The sequence below is a fragment of the Alexandromys fortis genome, unplaced genomic scaffold, assembly GCF_014885135.2.
Source record: "Alexandromys fortis isolate MF-2015 unplaced genomic scaffold, M_Fortis_MF-2015_v1.1 scaffold_2_1_26212458, whole genome shotgun sequence".
Classification (NCBI taxonomy): Eukaryota; Metazoa; Chordata; class Mammalia; order Rodentia; family Cricetidae; genus Alexandromys; species Alexandromys fortis.
Genome location: NW_026067930.1, coordinates 10,530,795 through 10,555,830, shown reverse-complemented (window position 1 = coordinate 10,555,830; position 25,036 = coordinate 10,530,795). Strand labels below are relative to the sequence as shown.

Genomic DNA, 25,036 nt, shown 5'->3' with positions numbered 1-25,036 from the left:
TCCGCCACCACCTTCCATTTCCCTCCCCCTCCTCCAATCAAGTCTCCCTCCCTCCTCAGCCTGAAGAGCAATCAGGGTTCCCTGCCCTATGGGAAGTCCAAGGACCACCCACCTCCATCCAGGTCTAGTAAGGTGAGCATCCAAACTGCCTAGGCTCCCACAAAGCCAGTACTAGTGCACACTGGAATCATAGATTCTTGTTGTCATATTTGGCTTTCTGTAGATGCTGGGAATGTGAATTCAAATCCTCACATTTGCTCTCATCCTTTCTGCATTTTCTTATTCATTCAGCAAGTACTTGTGCAACACTAGGAGATGTGTAATAGCCTCGTTGCACATGAGACTGTTAATAAACGTATCAGTTCTTATAAACTATGACAAAGCAGTAGCATTTCTATACATTCCAATGGAGCTTTGAGCTCTGTGATTCACTCATAATGGAGAGATGACCGAATCTTCATTCTTTTTATTCATGCTGCCTAAACAGAATCAAGCCTATTATTTCAAATAAAATTGCAAGGCTGCACTCAATGTTTTCATTTCTGTTTTTCCTTTTAGTAAATGTACTTTTATGATCCAAATTTGCTTTTTAAGAACTAGAGTAGGACAGTAGGGAAACTGGGGGTTGGGAATGTTAAATAATCTATATATTAAAAATGCCAAAAGATACACAGTTTTACTTAAAATGTGAATTCCTGATAGTGAGAACATGTAGACATCTCTGAAATCAGGGTGCTTATTGCTGCCACAGGGATCTTAAAACCTGGAACTCTTTCCAGGGAGGTATTTGATTGTTTCTTCTAGCCACCAGGTGGCACTATCAACCAATACCACTTTCAATTTTTTGCCTGAGGCTTTTCTTTAGACCACACCCAGACTATGAGTCTGGGAGCAAACCTGTGGAAATTTTATTTTGAAATTTATATCTTGGGGCATTTTTTAAAATTCTTTACCTAGTCTCCAATAGGACTAAGCATATGGGTTCCTCAGTGCTCCTATGCACTGGGTGGATTTTTTTTTCCTTCTGATCTTTACCCACACTGTGCTAATCTGGCTCTCTGTGTGTGGTATCTGCATGTGCATGTGCTTGTGTGTGTGTTTGTGTGTGTGTGTGTGTGTGAGAGAGAGAGAGAGAGAGAGGTAGAGAGAGAGAGAGAGATGTTCATGCTTCCCATAGATCTTTAATGCTGTGTAATTTTTGTTTCTGAATGACAGAGAAAACACTACCCCTGGATTGATGATACCTAGAGTCAATGAAATATGGTTCCTAGCTTTAGAATTCTATGACCTATGCTTATGCTCTTAAAGGGTCAGTGTTCTCTTATCAAGTGTGAGAGTAGACTTTTCTCTAAGGATATCAAGAGTTAATGTATCACACCAATGCTATTCTAGCATCCTGTGTTCTGAGAATCTTGTTATTACTTTGCTAAGGCTTTAGGACACTTTCCTACCTCAACCTTTTCCCCTGCCTCTTCCATCTGTCTCTTTTTCACCCAAAGTTCACAAAGGATAAGAATGGAAGGCTTTTCTTTTTCTTCAAGAAAGCACGTGTAGGAGCAAGCCCTGGGAACCTGGGCAGAGGTGTGTCATGAACAAGCACACCGGCCTTTGTATCGTGGTCACTTTCAATCCAAGTCCCCAGGGCTTCAAAACTGTTCCTCTCTGTCTCTCCTGATCAATTAAAAGCTGAATGGCATAATAGCATCTACTTTATTCTGGTGTCTTTTTATACTATCAGCTGTAGATCCTTAATTGAAGCCACTTATTACATATTCTTTGCTTAGCAGAAACCTAGTCTATAGAGAGGATCTCAAGGTGCGAGACACCGAAGAAAGTCTCTGGGACCTCAGCAAGGCAACTAAATGTCTCTTTTAGTTTGCTACACTGTCCTTACCACTGAGTACCATAGAGAACATGTTAGGTGGTACGTGGCTTGTGGCTTGTTCACCAACAAGCAGATCTCACTTATACTGTAATCCTACCCTCTAACTGTTCTGGAAGAACGCCCCCTGTCAAAGAAATCAACCCCAGACATGCATTACCTGACATTTTTTTTTTGTTCTAGTACAAGGGAGCTGCAAATAAGATACAGACACTATTATCTAAAACACGAAATCTCAAGGTCCAAATCAGAAGCAGAAGGAGAGAGAGTACAAGCAAGGAACTCAGGACCGCGAGGGATGCACCCATACACTGAGACAAGGGGGATGTTCTATCGGGAACTCACCAAGGCCAGCTGGCCTGGGTCTGAAAAAGCCCGGGTTAAAACCGGACTCGCTGAACATAGTGGATAATGAGGACTACTGAGACCCCAAGAACAATGGCAATGGGTTTTTGATCCTACTGTACCTATTGGTTTCGTGGGAGTCTAGGCAGTTTCGTGGATGGTCACCTTACTAGACCTGGATGGAGGTGGGTGGTCCTTGGACTTCCCACAGGGCAGGGAACCCTGATTGCTCTTTGGGCTGACGAGGGAGGGGGACTTGATTGGGGGAGGGAAATGGGAGGCGGCGGTGGGGAAGAGACAGAAATCTTTAATTAATTAATAAATAAATAAATAAAAATAAAGTATTGCACTAAAAAAAAAAAAAAACAAAAAAAACCACACTAGATACTGCAGTCTGCAGGGGTTAAGGACACTAGCGAGGCAAATACACTTCTAGTAAGAAGGAAATAAAAGGGTTTTGTTCACCCCTGGGAGGAACTACAGTGTCTACACAGGCTAATGGAGAAGATTCTCTGAAAAGCCACTCTGCTCATTGTCCTAGTTCCTTTTATAGAGCACCCAGGAACCAAAATGATCTTAATTCTGGTCTGTAAGCCCTTCATTATATTATGAATAAGAAAATCACACCTGCTATTCTTGGGGGGTGTTGATTGAGGCAAAAATGTTTCTTTTTCCTTTGCTCAGTGTGTACACACAATGGAATTTAAATTGGGAATTGAAGGTAGAAGACTTTCGGTTTAGAGTTTGTAGTCTGTAGGTAGCAATCAGAGAAACTCACTGGGAGCAGGGCATGTTCACGGAGCTGTGAATTCTCCTAACCGGGGAAAGCTTAATCTCAGGCAGCTGAGCAAACTCACAAGAGACTTGCTCACTGGAGCTTCGTGAAGCATTGGATCAAACTCCCGAAATTTGCTTGCGAATGCCCTGCTGTTCTTGCTGGAGGCTCCTGCAGATGCCCAACACCTCCTATGCTCAGCCAGCGAAGGTCTGCCTGCTCCTAACAGTGAAAATGCATAGTTCATCTAAGCAGGTCACTCCATGCCTCTTCCCTTCTCCCCCAGTACAGAGCTGGGGCAGAAGAAGAGAATGGAAAACGGCCACACAGCGATGGCTTGCCATATTGGAACAATTTGCCTAAGGTAAGCTTTGACTAGGAGACTCTCATAGTAACCTGTGTGATGATTTATGATTGCTAAGTTGACAGAATCCAGAATCATGTAGTAAAGGCACTTCTGAGCTTGTCTGTGAGGGATTACCTAGAAGTTAGCTTCTGGACACACATGGGGTTTTATTGAGTAGGTTAGTTCAGTATTTTCCCTAATGGCAGGTAGCAGGATTCCATGGACTGGCTCTGTGAACTGAATACAAAGATGAAAGGAGCTGGTACAAGTGTTTATTGTTCTTTTCTTTCTGACTGTGAAGGCTATGCAACCGGCTCTTTCAAGTACCCTGATTTCCTTGCCATGATGGACTGTCCCCCGAACTGTGAGTCAAAAGACATCTTTTCTTCCTTTAGTATTTTGTCAGTTCTTAAAATTATAATAACAAACAAGTAACCAAGACAACTCATGATTGAGACATGTATGGTACCCTTCTTTTACAGAAAGGACTATATGCTCAGTGAAGTCACTCTACTTGTCAAAGGTCACATAGAAAGGAAGAAGCAAGGGAGGAATTCAGCCTGACTCAGAATCCACAGCATATCACCAAATTGGATTGGAGATGGATTCTGATCCAGCAAACAATTGGAAAACTGGCTAACACCTTAAGATCTAAGAGCTATAGGGTTCACTGCTGACATTTACATCAGCGTTTGAGAATCCACATACATTAGGCTATCAGGGTTACAGTGAAATGAATGCATCCCAGAGTGGACACAAAGGCTTAGCAAACCTACTTGTCTTCATAGTCTCAAAATGGAAAAAAACTCTTCTGATGTTTAATGAGTCAAGGCTTCCCTGTTCTTTAGGCATCTTTCTCTTAAACCTCAGAGACGAGGATCTCTTTGTCTACTGATCATCTCCTTTCATGGCCTTCCGTCCACTCATTGTTTCCAAAGAGAGTAAGAGAAAACAGTACTGAATCGAATCAATCAAATCAAACCAAACAAGCAAGAAACAGAAAGCAAGACCACAGCCTTTGCGCACTCTAATCCCACATACATGGACAAGAATTTACTTAAGAAAAAGCCGCCGTGGAGACTCAGTTCTACCTTGTGCTCCAGGCTGGAGTCTTTAAACATCAGTGAGAATGGCTTGATATGCTCTCTTCTCAGCTTATCGCCACTCCGCAAGTCGATGGTATGCTCTATTCTCTTGTTAATTTCCTCAGGCCCAGACTGGACATGCAAAGCTTGTGCGAGATGGTTTGGAAGCAGATTTATTGAATTTCTTGTTAGGGCAGCCAGAGTCTAGAGGGAAAGCACATGCAAACACAATAAACCTGCTAGTCCCCTTTGGATCCAAAAAAGAAATGCAATGTTTTTTTTAGATCATGTTGCATCGCACACAGTCATGGCATTCCATGCAGTTGTATTCAGTGGCGCCTACAACACTTGGTCAGTTAGCATTTGATTCAGAGAAACACAACCTGGCAAAGTATCACGTGGAGAGGAACACTCTCTTTCCTCCGTGTAGGTTCACTGAATTCCTTTGGTTGAGGCATTTAGGCAGCTGTTGCCCGAGAAATGTGAGTCACCGCTCTTTCTCTAACTAAGCACATCTCAGGTACGAGAGAAAGAGAACCAAAGAAATAGCAGGAAGGCTGTGTGTCCGAAAAGCCCACCAAAATGAGCTCCCCACTTACTGAATAGATTCCACGTTTGGATGAGGTCTTTCATTTAACGGTGATGAGAAGACTCAGGGTGCCTTGTGGCTTGCCTTTGTTATTTAAGCATCCCACAAACACAGACACTCAGATGTGCCAGGCTCTGCTTCTCAAACTTGACAAATATTAATAAGGTTTATTTTTCTTACACATAGAATGTTTTCTTCCAACACAAACCATTATATATCTATATTTTTATATAGATATATGTATAATATTCTTTGGGCAAAAGTGCAAGCAATTCCAGCATCTCACTGTTTCCCAGGATTACACAGCATCAGGTGGAAGAAGGTGTACCACCATGGCTGGTAAACCGACATGGGGACATGGATGCAGAGATTGCATTGGCTCATGAGGACGTAGCAGAGACCTTGTCTCCTGGCGATTCAACAGCCACTGATAAGAATCAGCTGGCTGACTCTAGCCAAATGCAATACTCAACTTACAGCTCCAATTTCAGATGGCTTATTAAAGAAAACTAAAAATTAGATCAAACAAACCATAAGTTGGCCTAAAGGAATAGAGGAGCAGAGGAGCCCAGTCCCCCATCAGGGATTTCCCCGAGTAGAAGCAGAGGCTGTGGTGCATCTGTGAGGAAGTACACACTCCCCACTTTGGTATAGACTCACAGCCTCTGCTTTCCTCTACCAGCCTCTTCGTTTCGCTATGCTTAGAACACAGGCTAGACCGACGTAAGTTACAGAATCATCCCAGGAAAGCACATGAACGGTGATGGAGCATTTTAAGATCCTTTGGCCCCAATCTTTCATGTGTCTACAGCCTTGGAGAGACTTGTTCAAGAGCTACAACTTTCTCAAAGCTGATATGAACCCACTGACTTCGGAGTCCAAACAGAGTCATGGGCTCTAACCTCTTTGAAGTCATTTGGTCCATGTGATAATGATTGTTCCTATAGCATTGTTAGAAATAGTCAATGTCATATAAATTTGATATCTCTATGGTAAATCTTCTTCAGAGGTAGAATCGACTAAAACCCCCTTCTTCAGTCCCAGGATAATGGGTGGAGTAAAACATTCCAACATGGCTAATCAAAATATACCCTCACTCCACTGACATAATTGATTTCAGCACCAAGTACCTAGGAAATTACTATAGAGAAAAGGACAGATGTTCAGGGGAGGTAGGCAGGAAAGGGCAAGGGGGAGAGGAGGTCAGGACTTGAAAGAAGGAAGCAGGGGCCAATGTTGCAGAAAATTGAGCAGCAGAGTCCTCCCCAGGTCAAGACACTAAGAACTGGTGTGGCTATGTGGCTGCAGGAACGGAACTGGTGGTCCCTCGGTAGATCTCCCATTTGTTTCATGGGCAACAACTCTTCCCGTGCAGTGTGGACACAACTTTTTTTTTTCTGTCTTGGAGAGGAGGTGGGAAGGATGCTCAGTTTGCCCCTATCTAGGTGTTTATTGTGGCTAAGGGATGCCAGAATGCTTTCCAGAAGTGTTAACAGCTGGACTTCAACAGCTGCAGTATATGCATGCATTTGGAGGAAGACATCTCCATAGCTGCTTATAATTTTAATGTGCGTACAGGTTTCCTTCTTCGAATTAAATCAAGCACATCCATTCTGCTAGTCCATCATGCCTGCAGCCCTGAGACTCCCAAGTTTCATGGAGCAGGCAAGTTTCAAAACATGTTTTGGGGACAGATTTTCTATAGTAGCAGCATTTACCACAAGTGCAGCTTTAGGGCACATGCTCTCAAGGGAAGATCAACATTAAATCAACTCAAGAGGCCAAGCAACAGTATTTCATAAAAAGAAGAACTTGGACATTTTTTTCCCAACAAAAATGACATAGCCTTGAAATAAAAAACAACCCTTGGATCACAATTAATTAATTAATTAGCTGTTAATTGCTTTCTGGTAAGGTTGAGGATCAAACCTAGGGCTTTGCATACATCAGGTCAATGCTCTATTCTTGAGCTATGTCCCACATGAACACAAGTTATGGAGTAAGCTGTCTATTCTGCCTTTATTTTTTCTCATGCTGATGTGGACTGATGAAAAATATCACTGGGAACTGATGCTAGTCTGTAAGAGGCCCTGGGAACTGGGCATAAATTTTGTTGGTTGCTGACGAGGGAGTATTCTTTGGTATTCACTGACCACTTCCGTAAGGCAGGGACCAGTGAAATGTTGCCTGCTCACAGGTCCCCTACGTGGTCCTGGATACCAGTATGCTTGTTCCCAATGAGAATAAATTTGTTCTCAACTCTCTTTTCATTTATCAGTACCATCCAGATGCAGTTCCTAGTTGGAAAGGCGATGCTTCCGCTAAAATGTTGTTGTGGGGAATCCCAAGTGTATTTAAGCTGCATACAGTAAAGAAACGAAATCATCTCAAAAGGTCAAGCAGATTGAAATAAGAAAAGGACACCAGCCGGTCATCTACTTTTGTGTGGCTCCCAAAGCACTACAAAGGATACATGACTTTTGAGATGACTGTAGTTTGGGATGTTCTTTAATACCCTACACCACAAAAGAATTGGATTTTGTTCCATGTTCACCTTAGTGGATTGATGCTGCCAATCTTGGCAGTCCAGATACTTGTATCTTTACAGCAATTTGTTTGCAAGGAGAATTGGGAAATATAAGACATGAGTCATTTGTCTATGTAAAGTCATGCCAGAATGAGCTATTTTAAATAGCACAATACTTTCTATTCTTTTAAAGCCACCTAACATAGAAGAGCTAGGTTGAGATCAGGTCAAAACAGAGTTGGATTTTGCAAACGATTACAGTTTTAAATATACACTTTAGTATAAGATTGATAAAAATGTATTATTTAACGTTCAATTGTACTATGTATTCTTAGTTTTAGCTGTGTTTCTAGATATTTATGAACTCAGGATGAAGTAGGAATATATTTTATGATAATCAGATATTACTGTACCATTATAAATAGACAATGCCATAAATAAATCATAAATCATGCTGTTCATCTTATCTGGTGCTTTAGATATCATCAGAGATGCAAAATCAAGAGTATCAATGTTAGTTATTGCTTGGGTTGAACTCTCATCTCAAACTTTTATTGTAAAACAGATGCGATAGTTGCCAGAATTGTCCTTGTTGGTCTGCATACACTCTTCAGGCATTTCTGAAATTACTCTCTCGTCCACAGAACTTAAGACATGCCAAAGCCCATATGTGGATTACAGACCTTCTATAGGCAAGATTGTGAAGACAGGGCCTTGCCTGAGAGTGTGGGAGTGGTGGAAATACCCTAGACAGGGTCTAGGGAGCTTTTGTTAGCTGTATTTGCGTGGGGGTGGGATGCTCATTGTTTGCTTTGTGACATAAAAACTTTTCTGTGAGATGCTTCTTCTTTTCCTCTGAACCCACTGAATCCCTTACTCCTTTCAGGTCCTGCCACTTCCCAGATGGCCATAACACTATTTGGCCTTGGTTCCTAGTACTAGATTTAAGGCAGAAAGACCTGTGAGACCCATCCATTTTCCCTTGTGAAAAAGAGAGTAAGAAAGGATATAACATCTGGAAGATGGGGTGAAGAGCTGTGAAATGTCACAGCCATTGTCACTCAAATTCACAGCAGCTGAAATATATGTACAGTGTCCATCAACAACCAGGTGTGGATGGAAGAGGTGTTCAAGGGAACCCCATTCTCCACTGCTGAACTCTTTGCTACTGATTTAGAAGAGAAGTCATTGCTCTCAGTTGTGCCTACCGGTGACCCAAATAGACCTCCATGTGTAGTTATAATCCTACAGTTACACACATAATACAAGTTAAGCTAAATAGATCACACAACAAAACCAAAAATTTACAAATCTGGGACACAGACTGGCAGGAAGGAGGGAAATTGGCAGAAACATAAAGGAGACACAGAGTGATGAGGCAAGAGAGTAAATCTAGGCACATTCTTCGCAGCATTACTGCCGGTTCTTCAAGTCAACTCACGCAGTTTCAGGACCAAAGCCTTCCACTTCACTCTTTCCCACCACGTTCCAAGAAGCGCGCGCGCGCGCGCGCACACACACACACACACACACACACACACACACACACACACACATAACAGGGTTCTGCATGATACTGTGGTTCTGTAGACCAGTTGGCCAGGAAATAAAAACCTAATATTTGTTTCCTTTTGCCTCTCTCTCTAGCTACATTGAGGCAGGAGATTTGGTCTTTTTGTATTGACAGTTACCCGTGACAATGCCTCATATTTTATAGTTGCTCAGCACATGTTTGTTCAAAAAGCTATGTACTTAGATCTCCTAATATATATGAGTGAGGTAGAAGCATGCATGAGATCAGTAGACACAAGACTTTAGGCTTCCGCCCTGTTCAGTCCTGAGCACACACATGTTCTTCATCTTTCAAAATGAAATCAGACATAGTCACCTTCTGGGAGTGTATTCTGAGCATACATTGTCCTTAGCAGAGAACTTGTTTCTTGAGCATGTGAGTGCTTGTTCATTAGTCTCTGATCTCCTTGAAATAAGGCACAGTGCCCCATGTATGACCACGTTTCTATCACTTGATGTGTTTGCTAGGTTTTTAATAAGTATGCATTGAATGAACCATAGAGTGGATGGATGTAAGGGTGTCTATGTCAAGATTACCTCTAGGGAAGTGTCACTGGTCTTTATTATTAAGTGCCATGTTATTATTTCCCATTTTCCTCCGACATGACTCTAAATTTAGAAAGATCCTCTGTCCCAAGCCTTGCTAAATAAAAATAATATTTTTTGAGCTTTGTTTCTGGTGTTTGGCCACCAGATCATCAGGAAATAAACGACACTACTACCATGACAGCTGACATTACAGTGAAGAGCAAAAACCTTTAAATTTTAAAGCATAAAAGCATCCCTGTGGTGCCTCTCAGTATGAGGTCTCCTTTGCATTCTGGGAATGCAGAGACTGCCTTTCAGACTACATCTCCCAGTGCTACTAGAGAAGTCCAAAAGTGATAACTTTGAGTCTTTTCTGGAACTGAGCCCTGACTAACTTCAGCTCAAGCATGTCCCTTTAGCTGATTTGCTTAAGAAGGTTAAGTGAGGGAAAGGACTCTATAATTTTTTTGCTCCACTATTAAGTGATTATGGTATCCTCGATATCCAGTTACAAGTGGATATGGCTTAGGGACAGCTCACTGCTGATTTGGAAGGACCTATAGATGATAAAACAGTCAGCAAACCAGGACTTCACCAAGGCTTCTCCCACTTGACCTGAAGCCTGTCAGTTCTCAAAGTCTGCTTATTTCCAGTTCCAGACGAGTCTGCACTGAGAAGTAGGATGATCAAAGGCAGATTTAGCTGGTTTCTAGACCACCCTGCCATCATCTCTGGGGCATATCTTATGCCTGGCCTTGAGCATCTGTCATTCCATTTGCCTGTTGTCCAAAGTGCTTGGTCTGTGGAAAAGAAAACCGTTCAAGTTCTTATGTGTTGTCCTTGGTCCTAAAGAATGCAAGAATAATATTTGGACTCGATAGGAACATCCCATGTACATACAGTAATGCAATTCATTTTCTATATCGTTTGTTAAAATACAAATTCAGTCATAAGAGGAGGCTTTTCCTTTACAAAGTTTAATTTGTCTTTTTGTTTTGGTGGGTGATAATCACATAGTAAAAGGGCACACAGTGGTGTTATACCATATACATATGGTAGGAAAAGTGAATCATACTAATTTGCATATTCGCTTCCTTAAATAATTACCATTTTTCTTTTTAAGAAGCTCTTGGGATAGTTTTAGCATCCTGGATTTGGGAGTTCAGGGAGAATGTTGCCCTATTTGGAAAAGACAGAATTACGTTTTTCCCAAATCTAGGGATGAGGAGCACAGATTTCTTCAAATGTGAGTTGACATTTTTGTTTTTTTTTTTTTTAAAGAAGGCACAGAGTAGCATTTAGATAAACATCAACTTGGGTGACATTTCCTAAAATATCCACATAAAGTCTCCAAAACATGAATGTAGTATTGTCCCCTTTTATGGGAATAAGATCTATAGAAATTTGAACCAGTCCCTACAAGCAAGGCTCAATAGTCAATGACACAATTTTCCTTGTTTTCATGAAGAGAAAAGGAAGTATCACATCCAAGTGATGTGTTTATGCACTTTTAAGGTAAGAATCTGATTTACTTTCTCATAGTACTTACAGCAGTAATGTTTGCTCTCCACACAAAGCTAAAGCAAAGCCTAATGAGGTCTTCTTGTGGAAGGAAGTCCCAGGATTCTGGCCCAAAAGAGCCTTAATATAATTCATATGGTCTTATAGCTTATACACCAGGAAATGAAATAACTAGGGTCGGAACATCCCCTCTATTTTCTGAATTAAGAGTCCAGAATTTTCTCAGAAGCCTATCAGAGGATTCTACTTCTGTCTGTAGCTAGTTTTCCAATGTTCAGAGATGTGTGAATGGTGTCAGTTCTGGGCGCAGGCAATCAGGGCCACTGATAAATCTCACCTTAGGGAAGAATTCAGAGTTTCCAGATATGGTCTGAATGATGATGTGATGGGGACAGAAAGTTCTTTGCAAGTCTTTGGTTGCCCTTTGTCATCTTCTGTGCTGCAATTGCTGCAATTTCAAGCTCTCTCAGATGAAGAAAATAACACCCGAGCAGCAAGGAATTCCTACTGTTGGCTGATCATGCAGGAGGTGTTTACTAATTTTGTACTAATTTGCATCTTATGAGCTTACTCTTGACCTTTAGCTAGTATGATTGAATGACACCAGTAAAACAGCTTTCGAATTTGGGGACTTAAACCCAGGAACATTTAAGCAAAAACTCCCCCTCTTTTTCTTGTGTGCTCTAGGTGGTGCCCAATGCCTCACCCTTGCTGTTCAGCTCATATTATTGGGTCAGGGTTTAGGGAGCAGGGATACTGGTCTTCATTTTTTATTTGCGATGGGATATGCACAGGTTGTCAGCTGTGGCTGAGCCTTCACCAACAACCACAATTTCAGATGTCTGGGTAGAGGTTTCGTAACAGTAGATAGAGCCCAAAGAGCGAACCTTCAGCATCTGAGCCCTAGTTTCCAATCCCTTGTCCAGTTACCCCAGCAATCACAATTATGAACAAATGTCTTCTTACATTGATCCTCTCCTGTCTGAGAAGCTTGCTTAGATTGCGGATTCTGTCACTCAAATGGGGAAATGTGATTGTATTTGAGTTGTTACACCCTGGGCGATTTTTTAATAAAACGAGGTAGCTGTGAAACTTCTGCTGGTTTCTTGAAACAACATGGTACATCCATTTACAGGTGACCAATTTGAAGCCACCCAATGGGAAGTACAGTTGCTAATGGAAATTTCAGTCTTAAAATAGTGTGTCCACAGTAATGCATTCAAGAGCTATGCCAGCCCCAGTCCTGGCTTCATGTCAGGTTAGGGGAGAATAAAGGTAGGGACAGGGTCAGACTTAGGGAGGCAAAGGGCCCCTGATTCAATTGAGCGTGGGAGAGAGAGGAGTGGGCACATAATGGTTTGTTTATGGGACACAGGCAAGTGTGAACCCTAGTGATCCTACCACTGAAATCATTGGGCCAAGATGTCTGGCTGTGGCTGGAGAGGTGACCACTATCCCATGGACAAAATTATCTTGTGTCCACAGCCTGGAAATTTTCACCCCAGGAAGTGAATGTGGAATCCAGACAAGGACCCAAATTACTCAATCCTTCCCACCCCAATATAAAAGGCATTGGTTTTTGAAAAATGTCAATGCTATGAGAAAATGCAGTTTAGGTCAATGTGCCGGCACGTACATGTTTATATGTGTATGTGTTTTTTTAATAGAAATTGGGGAGGGGGAGTTTAAAAGTTCCCTAAACTTTAAGCTTTTTCAAGAAGAGAAGTTTTGTTTGAGTTACTGATAAAGGATTCATGTTTGGTGTTTTATGTCTACTAGAATAATTTGTTCAGGTACAATTATATAATATGCTAATCAAATGTAGTTATCAATGTTTTATTTCTTACTTTTATATGTGCATATATACGCATGTGTGTGAGTAGCATATATGGGAAGGCCCATGGAGGCCTGATCTTCTGGAGCTTGAGGTACAGAGTTTGAAACAGGACAAAATAGAGATGAGAAGAAACTACCTCCCAGGTTGAAAGTGTTTGGGACTTTGGCTGTGTCTTCTTCCTCTCACTGTAGCGTTCTTAGTACACACTTCCCATGAGAACTGTCTGATCAGTCCAGCTTCTCTTGGTTGCTATTGCTATCCTCAGTGCTTGTTCCTGCCCTGAGCTGATCTCTCTCTCTTTTTTTTTTAGTTTTTCATTGGTTATTTTATTTCACATATGAGCAAGGATGGTGAGTTTATTTTTATTTTCCAATTTTGCACAGAGTAATTTTCAAACCCACACATACATTGATAAGGATTAAATTTTATTATTGGTTGATATATATAGCATTTAATAAGAAATGAAGGAGAAAAATTATTATATAAAATGAAAGCATAAACAAAATCCAGAGATAATTGTGTATTTGCTGTTTAAGTGAATTCTATGAGAATTACAAAATTAACAGTTTTTACTACTGACAGAACTCTCTAAATTAGGCAGGTATGTATCTCAGTAGATTTTAAACATTTTTAAAGTTTTAAAACATTAAGACTTCTACTTAGTAATACTGAAGTATTGTAGTTATTATCTTTCACTCAGACAACACAGCATCAGCCTTTAGACAAATGGTGTTTTCATGTTTTCTAGATAGTTTTTATTTCTTGTTTCTAATCATTTATCATAGATACATTAGTATTTACTCACTGTGACCCAGAGAGTTAATTTAGCTTAGCAGTAACACTAATTTTGTTTACTAATTTTTGAACTTATATGGACTCCTCAGCTTTTTAATTATTCATTCAAAACATCACTTTTTGGTTTATTATGAAACTGTTTGTTCTCTATTTGTTTTTTCGAGACAAGGGTTTCTGGTTGTCGGAACTAACTCTGTCCTAGAACCAGGCTGACCTAGAACTCATGAAGATCAGTCTACCTCAGATCCCCAGCCCTGGGATTAAACACATGTGGTACCACACCTGGCACTGTTTACTATCATAAGAGAAATAGCCAGGTGGTGGTGGTGCCAGCCTTTAATCCCAGAACTTGGGAGGCAGGTGGATCTCTTTAAATTTAAGGCGAGTCTAGTCAAAAAGAGATAGTTTCAGGACAGGCATCAAAGTTATTCAGAGAAACCGGTTCAAAAAAATTACATACATACCTACATGCATACACACACACTTACGTGTGTGTGTATGCATGTAGGTATGTATGTAAAATCCCTGAGTTTTTGCATGTGCCAATAGCTTTTAGAGTTCTTGTTATTAGTTCCTATTATGATTAATATCCAGGTTATCATCTAATTCAAATTCAACAAGAAATTTGTTCCTATTAGTGATTGCTACCAAACACTACTACTACTAGCATATATATTTTAAAATATTAAATCTCTTAAGGATTTGATGATAATCACTTAGCAGTTTATTTGTGAATTATACAGGTGATCATGTTTAATGACAATGAATGAGTTGTCACATGGTTAGTAATCCCGCACCATTTCTCTAGTGAAATATCTGCCAATATTTCCATAGGTGATATTAATTTGAAATGCTGGCTATTAGCTTTCTGTATATTTTAGAAACAGTTCTTTATCAAAAGAATACTTTAAACATATTTTCTGCTAGTTAAGTTTTGGGACCAATTGGAGTCCTGGCCTTCAGCTGCTCTTCCCTGTCTAGAGCCTTCTAATTAACTGAGCTGATCTCTTAAAGAGTGTGTTTCCAACTAAGTACTTCCCAGATATGTACTTCTTGATGGAAGCTACCATACACAAGATATGTGAAGCCTCACTGAACCTTAGGACTTAAACACATCCTTTAAGACAGTGAGTGGGTCATGGCCCTGTTGGGGGTTACATATCAGATATTTCCATTATGATTCATAACAGTAGCAAAATTACAGTGATAAACTCACAGTGAAATGATTTTTTTTTGGTTGGAGGAGTTGCCACAACATAAGAGACTGTGTTAAAAGGATGCAGTGTGAAGGAAATTAATAACCATTGCTTTAAGGTATTAGAAATGATATCACAACCACAGGGTAAGATAGAGTGTTGAATCTAATACTTTACAACCCGGAACTCACAAGAGGAGTTTGGGGATCCTTGAGAAGTGGGTGAACTTTTAGAAAAAAATCTTCACCAATCTCATCTACTTTCCTGAGGTAAGCCACTGAAATTTCATATTGAGGTCAACTCAACTCAGAATAAGCATGCATTGAACAGCCACCACGAGGCTGTCCATGTTAACACACAAAAAAAATCCAGTATCTGTGCTTGGGTGGAATTAGATGACCCCAGGGCAATGAGACATCTCGGTGTTGCAGAGCAGTGATATTGGTAAGAGATGGCAACTGGGACATACCACTGAAGAACTGAGGAAAGGCCATTAGCAACCAGTGCAATTTTGTTTGCAAAGAAACAAAAATCGAATAGATACAAATTTCATTGTGTCAAAATACTAGAAGCTGTCTCTTATGATGTAAGCTTGGAATCAATTGGATGTAGCTTAATGAAAAAAATTTATAATGGACAGGGTCATCCTAGGCATTGGAAAAGTGGGTGCTGGGACCAATATAAAGCAAATGCCACTTTTTTTCTTCCCCAAATTAGGAAATTTAGGAAATGAAAAAGTCAGGTATTTGCTGCTTTTCTTCAGATATATTTCCATATGTTTAAAACATTATACTCGGAAACCACATCTACTTAGGAGATTGAGGCAAGAAGATCACAGCTTCAAGGCCAGTGTGGATTATAGAGTGACCTTAAGGCTGACAGGACCAACTTAGTGTGACCTGTCTCAAAAAAAAAAACAAAAAAACAAACAAACAAAAAAAAAAAACAACGAGAAGCTGAGGATGTAACTCAGTGGTGGAGCATTTGCAGGCTCTGGTTTCCATCAAACAAAACAAAAACAAACAGATTCCACCATATGATCAGCATTGATTCCTATTTGTCAGGCCACAGTTTGTGACATGCAAATACTAAGTCATCCTTGATGAAAGAAGAGTCCTTTTGACTTGCTTTTTAAAACGCTCCCATCAGTCATATCTGTAAAGTAACCACAGGGGATATGTTTTCCATTTGACAGCTTAAATAAAGGTTTCTAGTTCTGCCATTCTGGTCGAGCCACATCAGTGTATTTAACGTCAACTTTTTCCTTACATCTACCCCAGAACTTCGGGGGAAGGAAGGGTAATTAGTCAAAGTTAATGGGTCCAATTGCTTGTTTAATCTACTAAGCACTCCATGAAAGCCTTCAAACCAGCTTGCTTTTCTGAACAGGGTGGAAAACCAGATCCTCTAATGACTCCCTGACTGAACTCAGCAGCTGTCTTCAGAGTCAGGCTCAAGGTAATCTGGGGTTATCCCAGGAAAAGCCAGTTTACTGAAAAGGTATAGATTTAACTACAGGGAATTTCCTGAAGTCTTCCATGTTCTCAGCGCCAGCCCAATAGTTGTCTCATCCAGGTAACATCAAAACCCAATCTAACATTAAAATCATTAAAAACAAATAGTCCGTGGAGAAAGATTTGCCTTCAATTTTCTGCATGAAGAGATTAAAGATGAACAGTTTGATGATGAGCAGAAACAGTAGACCCCGGGAAAGCATCTTTCCTTTTAATGTCAGTGTCCAACATTTTGAGTGTTTTCAGTGGAAATAATTTGAGGCTAATTTCTGTGCAGGGAAAGGGAATCCCATGCTTTGGTTTGGAGCAATGAAAAGCCAGGCTAAGAGGGTAGATTTGCTTTTCCCTCCCTCGCTGCCATGCTTTCTTGTTCCTGGCTTACTTTCTCCTGTAGATCTCAGTTTAAACATCACTTCCTTGGAAGGTTTTCCCTGATTGCCTCAGATCAGTCTTCCGTTCTTTACTACAGTGCCCTATAATCAGAGCAATGCTCACACTGAGCCTGGTGTCCATAAGAATCAGCCCTTAGCGAAAAGTTCCTGATCATTTGGGCAGCCTTCTCCATTTCTCTGTGCTCACTGTAGCACCTCACCTAGCCAAGTGCAGTTACTCAATGAGTAGTCGATGAATGCATGGACGAGTGAGTGTCTTGGTGGGAGAGACTTGCTCTTCTTGAATGTGATAGCCAAAATGTGTTTAAACATAGCATGTTCCTGTCTTGTGGGCAAGTGTTTGTACAGGAAAGGGCCTGATGCTTAGTTTGTAGGTTAGTATTTAGGAGTAGAAACAAGGAAAGGAATAAATCCTAGGGATGCTACCTGAGAACACAACAATTATGCTAAATAAGAATGTTGAAAGCAGGCAAAATGTAACTGTGTTTGGGACAATAATTGGGTGTTTATCTCTATGTAATCAAAATTCAAGTTATACATAATGCTAATATAACAGAGCTTCACACCCTGTCTGTGAAATATTTTTTCCTTCAAATTCTTTTACATTGTTTTATGATAAAGATGACCCTTATTCTATCCCTTGATGATTGTGAATAGCAGGTGTCCTCGTCACTTCCTAAAGAGTCATGGACTCTTTGAATTTGGAAGGGAGGATTCTGAAGTAGTCACAGCTCACACAATACAGCCCCAGACCCTAGCCTGTGGTGACCAGAGCAATGGACTTGACTGGGGCTTAGCTGTTTCAGCTCTGCCATTGTACACCTGCAGGTGCTGAGGTGCGGAGAGAAGTGTAGCTACCCAATGTGCCTTAGCAACTTGGTAGGTTGAAAAATCAGGGCAATCCCTTCGTTCTACCGAGTTTCCATTTAGGCTCTCTTCATCAAGGGTCATTTTCTGGCCACATTCTGGAACCCGCAGAGGTTTATCTGAAGATCACAAAGTTCACCGCTGCTAGGACCAATTTGTTATGAGAAATTGCATGATCAGCAGCCTACAGGAAGACTTTAATCAATAAAGCTATTGGACGGGAATTCTTCCTGTTCTTCCAAAAGATTTAGAAAATGGGCCTTAAGAAAATTCCCAGTGGGGCCTGCACAAATCACAGCACCCTTGGGACGATCCTCTCATCCCTGCCAGCCCAGCCAGCACCTCTCTCAGCATTTCATTTTCTTTTGGTCTCGACATCACCCAGTCCAACTGGAACTACATTGAATGGTTGATTGAAGATTTTGTTACTAGGTAGATGATACTCAAGTGATGAACAGCTAGCTACTTAGATAATGGAGAAGGTTACATCTGGTCAATTCCTAGGGCTATGGCAGAATTTTCAGAGCCAGTGATTCATGTGTCTCTGCACGCATGCATACACACACACACACACACACACACACACACACACACACACACACACAGTTTAGAGGATTGGCTGACTTGAAAAACAATGTAGACAGTGAAAACTCTGAATAGACCGAGGAGGAATTGGGGTCTGATGGAAAACACATGGTTTGGGGGCGGTCATACCTAGCTTCATTCTACATCCAGCTCTGGCTTCTGGTACATAGTCTTCAGGAAGTTAATTGGGGTTTCAGAACCACAAATGCTTTGTGTGTGTGTGTGTGTGTGTGTGTGTGTGTGTATTTCTAGTGTCAAAACTGTGATTGTGTAAGGCTGCTTTGAGATTTAACTATGCTAGTGACCTGATTTTTTGGGGGAGGTCTCTATGTAGCCCTGGCTGTCCTAGAAGTCACTCTGTAGCTCAGACTGCCTTCTAACTCAGAGATCTATTTGCCTCTGTCTCTTAAGTGCTGGGATTAAAGGCATGTAGCAGCAAGGTCTATTTACCTATATTCTAAACAGTGACACTTTTCTCTTTCTGTCTGTTGTATGGATTAAAAAAATCAATTTCTACTTAGTGTCACCATTATGTACACATTTGACTTCAAGTTAGAAATGTCAGTCTTTTGGGTAGAAGTGATTAAAGTGTGTTTTTAGAAGTACCAGTAGTGGGATTTTTGTTGCTGTTTTTTATTTTCTTTAAGTAAGTCTTTTGAAAGGCCTGAGGAGTCATAGACTATTATATGGAATCTTAGGCCATCCCATATGTAAAATAGATGGATGGTATGAAGGTGACCTTTCTATACTAATTGGAGACAGATCTAAAACTCCAAAGAGGAGCTTTGCTCCAAAAAGCATAACTCCATATTTCCTGGTCTTTTACTTGCCATAAAAATTCAATTAAAGCTATTAATATTCTTCACAAAAAATTTTAACAGCAATGTAAAAGGTCCACCCTTGTTATCTTATAAATTTTGAGCATTAGATACATTTTGTCCAAGTCCAACCCCCTTTCATCCATTAACCAGAAGGCAATCTAAGTGTTCTCTTAAAGGTCTAAATCAGATCACCCCACTGGTCTGCTTAAACCTCCACATCACACCCCAGGAATAAAACACAGTCTGCACAAGCTTGAGAGACAAACCTTTCATCTGTCCTGTTTTCTCCTGGAGTCTATCCCTCCCCTGCTCACCATGCTTTAGCCATGAAGGCTTTCTGTAAGCTACAAAGTGTTCCTTTCCTCAGAGATTTTGTGCTGTTTCTCCTGGAAAATACTTCTATCCTGGTGATTTGTATTGAGAGTCCTTGTAGCACTTGGATGGAATCTTCAGGAAGGACCTCTTTGAAAATCCCCCTGCAGAGGGTGTATTTACTTCCTAGTCATCACATACCCTTATTTCTTAAATACCGCTCACAGCTTTTGGTAAGTCTATGCATCTCCCAGTCCACTGAAATACACAATCCTGGAAGACAAAGACCAGGCCTATGCTTTCACTACTAGATTCTAGTAGTGAATCTAGACAATTGACCTGCTAAGTCATGGTAATTATGGGATCTCAAGCCTAGGCGGGGATTTCCTTGTCCCCAGATTTGTGCATATTCTTTAAAAATACTCAGTGTGTTTTGGTCCACCCGCTTCTTCTTCTGCAATCTAGCAGTCCACTTGTCTTCTGGTTTTCTTACTTTCCTACACTTAGGAACCCAGGGCTTGGTGGTGGTGGAATCCAGTGATGATTGAGCCAATGCCCAGGAAGACCAGGCTTTAAGACCCTGGGCAGAATACTTGCACATGTGTGGATTCAGAGTGGCAGAACATTGGTTCTCAGAAGATTAACATGTATGTTAGCACCCAGCCAGGCTCAAGTCATCAAAATGGAGCACACGGGGACGTGGAAACTCATCAGTGGGTGAGGGACCAATCTTAGTAATTTCACTCGTTCCTCTCAGCCACTGGTAGATGACTAAAATTAAAAGGAGGGAGGGAGGAGGGCAAGAATTGGAGTTCTGAGAAGCCTGGGCTCCTCCCTAATCAACTATGACACTGACTTTTGACTTTCCTTCTCACCAGCTCTGTATCTTGCCAGTGATGTTTTTCAGTCCAATTCCAATGGGTGGTTCTGACTTTTCACATTATTGGAACAGCTGATTATCTTTGGTTTGCTGATGGTCCCTCACTTGAGAATGCTGAACTTCTGAGTCTCCACGATATGGTGCCCCCAGATGGCTCCTGATTGCTTTGCTGCTTTAGCTGCCTCCTCATGGGAATTCTAACAGTATTCCTCAAGGTCTGCTTTTCTCACTTCCCAACTTTGCCTCCTTCACTATCCATGGTTACCATTTCATTTGTCTACTGAACAGATTAATCACACCACGTGATTTATCAGATATTATCTTACCAAATAACGGTGAGGAAAACAGAAGTAATTCTTGTTTTCCTGAAATATACGAAATGCTTACTGACTTTATCTCTAAAACATTTTTAACTCTTTCTTCATTCTTTTCTTTCTTTCTTTCTTTCTTTCTTTCTTTCTTTCTTTCTTTCTTTCTTTCTCTTTCTTTCCTCCCTCTTTCTTTCTTTCTTTCTTTCTTTCTTTCTTTCTTTCTTTCTTTCTTTCTTTCTTTCTTTCTTTCTTTCTTTCTTTCTTGCAGGAGGTCCTTCCACTCCTCCAGCCAATAGCCGCTGAGATACCAGCCAACTGGGGTGTGGTCTCTCTCTTTAAAAAAGCAGCCACTTCCCTCCTCATGCTCTCTTTGCTTCCTGCTCCGTTTCTGGCGACTAGACTCCTTCCTGGTTGTGCAGAGGGCTGTTGTCTGGGACGGTGATCTGTAAGTTTTTTTCCCCCTTTAAATAAATACCACCCTGTTAATCACAATTCCAAACTGGTGTGGGATTGTTTATGACTTAGGCCTTTCTTTCTTCTTTCTTTCTTTCTTTCTTTCTTTCTTTCTTTCTTTCTTTCTTCCTTCCTTCCTTCCTTCCTTCCTTCCTTCCTTCCTTCCTTCCTTCCTTCCTTCCTTCCTTTCTTTCTTTCTTTCTTTCTTTCTTTCTTTCTTTCTTTCTTTCGCCTTTCTCCCCATAGTTGGCATTACAATAGATGTTGAATTAACCCCCATTGAATGGATATGTGAGGATTTAGCAACATGAACACCTGCTGTATACACAAACACAGAATTCGACATAGTTATATAATCTTATTATAAATAGTCCTAACCACACATTGTGAATCAATAAAAGTCAAAACATCTGGCCAATTTGGCTGGAAAATTCCCAACAAAACCTAAGTATGGTTTATCTATATTTTGCAAACACTAGATTGCCTGGGTCTTGTGGAACTGATTGAGTATTTTGGCACGGTATAGACTCAGCCAGACAATCTTGATCTCTTCCAGTGACACATTAAGTCTCTGAATTGAGCATATGGCTCACTGATTTCTAGAGTTAAGTGTAAGTATAAACTTTGAATGGTTGTGATAATTTTAATCGGTTCAATAGTTTCCAACATGTTATTAGTGACTCGTGCTTATTCACAGAGATCAGTACCCATTTCCTGGCTCTTTAGTATTAAGACGTCAACATAAATTGAAATTATTCCCACAGAAGATGGGTCGCATAAGTTTTATCTAAGCAAAACCAAGGCATTGTGCAAAATCTACAAAATACAAATATATTGGCTACTTTGATATCTTCTGTAGTAACCATTTGATGTCATCCAAATTAGAAAATTAGAAAGAAAGGTTTCAATTCCTCATAAAAATTTTCCCAGGTCAGTCAGCCATGAAATGAAAACACACATCTCCGTTTCTCCCTTCTTGGTTCTCAGTTATTAGCAGCAAGGGCAGAAGCAAAGTGATATTAGAACAATGAAGAACTATTCCAACTCTCCACAACTAGCTTGAATGTAGTTCACCAAACAGAAAGATAAAAATCAAAACAAGTAGGAAAGATAATTTAATATGAAATTACCAAGGCAAGTCAAGGTAAGGATGCAGATACAGCCTTCTCTATAAAAACCAGCACCTGGACTCCAGCTCATAATAGGTAGAGGAAACAGAAGGGAAACTTTCGGTTGGCCATGCATTCACTCCAAAAGGTTTATGTACCATTCTTTAACTTATAGAAGATTGTAACAGGCGTGTCAATTTAGGGGTGAAAAGCAGTAGGCACTGGAATCTTGATGAACTATGTAGGCATAATACTATTTTGTGGGTAAATTAAATACTCATAAGAGAATATTAAACGCCTAAGGGTAAACATTGTAAGGCTTGCTGGGTCAATTCAGTCTTCTGTTTTTCTTGGTAGAATCTGGCACATGCATTGTTTCATAACTCCTTCCCACAAAACTGGAAGGAAATTGAAGTTAACCTGGCCTCAGAGTGCCCCACCTTTCTCCAAGAAAGAGTGAAGCCTTTCAGCATTTAACCTGTTCCATTTAAAGTGGCTTTCACAGACACGTGTCTCCAATCTAAGGGCTACTGAGAAATGTTCAGGTCTTCGGGTGTAAAAGATAGATCACCATGGACCATGGTGGTGTGCGACTTTAATCCCAATGCTCAGGAGGTAGAAATAGGCAGATCTCTGTGAGTTGGAGGCCAGCCTGGTCTACACAGCAAGATCCAGGCCAGCTGAGGCTATACAGTGAAATTCTGTCAAAAAAAAAAAAAACCAACTAAAAATAGAAACTACCCTTTAATATCTTTATAAAACCCAAATACTGTTGGTTTGTTCTACACAATACTCTCAACTTTTGTTTGACTTGGGAACGTGTTCGAGACAGATAAATCCTGAACACAGGGTTTTCCCACTTGCTTCTAACATTCTGGTAGAGTTGGACCGTTTCACATAACTTTCAGCGCATGTGCTTTGTATCGACGATAAAGGAAAAGTGCTCATCAGATATTCTGAGTGGAAGCTCCGGCTGGACTTGCGCTCCCCACCTGGGGTCTGAGCCTGGTCAAACCTCATCTCTGCGGTGGCTCTCGGAGCTGAATTAATGTGATACAGATACCTGAATAAATAATTTTAAAAAGTAATTCTGATTATTAATGATTTGCTCCCTCTGTATTGTTTTTGTAACTGTTTCCTTCATATAAGAAGCAAATTCATGCTATGGAAAACTAGAATCATAGCAGTGGTTTTAAAACTGCATGTTTCTCTAGAGCACCCCCAGCCCCAGCACCATCCAGCGTTGCCCCTTTTATTTCCCCATCAAGGCAACCTTCCTGATTTTGAATCTCACAGGAAGACTCAGAACTACTGACTAAAGGAGGTCATTCTCATATGCTTAATCAATTTTAATGACGTTGGACTTTTCTGATATGAGCCTTTTTTGGGGGGTAGATACAGGGCATTTTATTTATAGCATAAAAAAGTAAGAGGGTGTCAGGAATGTGGTATTTCTGCCCTTTCCCAAAACTGCACACATAGGTTAATCTTGTCCTGAGGAAATTTGTTTGATCATTTTCAATTACGGTGCTCAGTAGAGAAAAGGTTAAAGATGGATTGCTTTCCTCTGAGGCTATTGGTTGGAGATGCACTCAGGCAGGGACTTGTTGCTAACAGAAGAAGGAAGAAGGACTTACGTTCTGTTTGCCCACGATGTTGTCGAAAGGCAGTTCTGGGCTCCAGGATCCTTCTGGGAAGGCTGCCCCACTGTTCCTCCTGTCTGAGGAGCTCACCGACTCCTTGACTATGTCTTCAGGCAATGATAGCAAGCTCTCCTCAGGCTGCTTAATCAAATAGGTCTCTATATTATGCTTCCTCAAGAACTCATTCCTCTCTTTACCATGGCCCTCTTCCACATTGTAGTCACCGTTGAGGCAATCCAGGGTGGCTTTGGAAATGTGAATTCTCCTGTGGGTACAGAGAAGGGATCGTTATATTAGCTCACGCTGCTCAGTTAGGGCTGGGCATAGGACACCGCCACAAGACATTCTCAAGGTCAAATTTATCCCTCTTAGAAACATTGGGAAAAGCAAAAACAAAACTAGAAATCCTTCATCTAAGGACCCCATAACCTCACACAAATGGCTCTGATGGGTATCTGGGCAGAGTGAAGAGTCTCTTTTGGCTTTTCCTATTACTGTCCACACTCTCTTTCTTTCAATGGTGTTGGCTATGCTGGAAAAGCAAATGATGCAGATATTCTTGAATTTCGATTAAAGTTAAATCATCTTAGACCATGGCTTCCTCACTGTCTCAGAGTTTGCCCAATCACTTCACATGTTACATATCTGTACCTTGTCTCTCCAACCTGTTTATGTGGTGCAGTTTTGTATGTCTACAGGGATACATGAATCATCCCTTTTAGAAAATTACTGCAAGATGTGATTTCCCCTCTAATATGTATCCAGAGGAGCGGAGAATAACATGGAATGCACAAGCTGTCGGTGGTCAAGGCTCACTCACAAACTGAGTAACTCATGTAGCTCACAGTCCAAGTTTCTTTCATCTTTTTTTTTTCAAATGAAACAATATGTGACTTTATTAAAATCAAAACTCGATTTGTACAAGCCTCAGGCTGTAATTCCTTATCTGGATGGAAGATATTTTCTCAAGTTGTCAAAGTCAGGTACTTACTGTGGTGTGTGAAGAATAGTAAGGGAATTATGATCGAGGACTTTGCTTCTTGGTTGCTAAATCTAACTCTTCCATTTTCTAGCTAGAAGACTTGGAGGAGAATTGTTTAACTTTTCCCAGGCCATTTGCCACCCATAAACATGGCCAACGACATAGACCT

General features: G+C 40.7%; 1 protein-coding gene across 1 annotated transcript in view; it reads right to left on the bottom strand.

Moving 5' to 3' along the window:
• Adcy8 (adenylate cyclase 8) overlaps positions 1–25,036 on the bottom strand; it is a 202,978-nt gene that overhangs the window by 64,888 nt on the left and 113,054 nt on the right. The window contains exon 7 of the mRNA XM_050145415.1: positions 23,880–24,150. Coding sequence (XP_050001372.1) covers positions 23,880–24,150 — 271 coding nt within the window. The remainder of the gene's footprint in view (positions 1–23,879; positions 24,151–25,036) is intronic.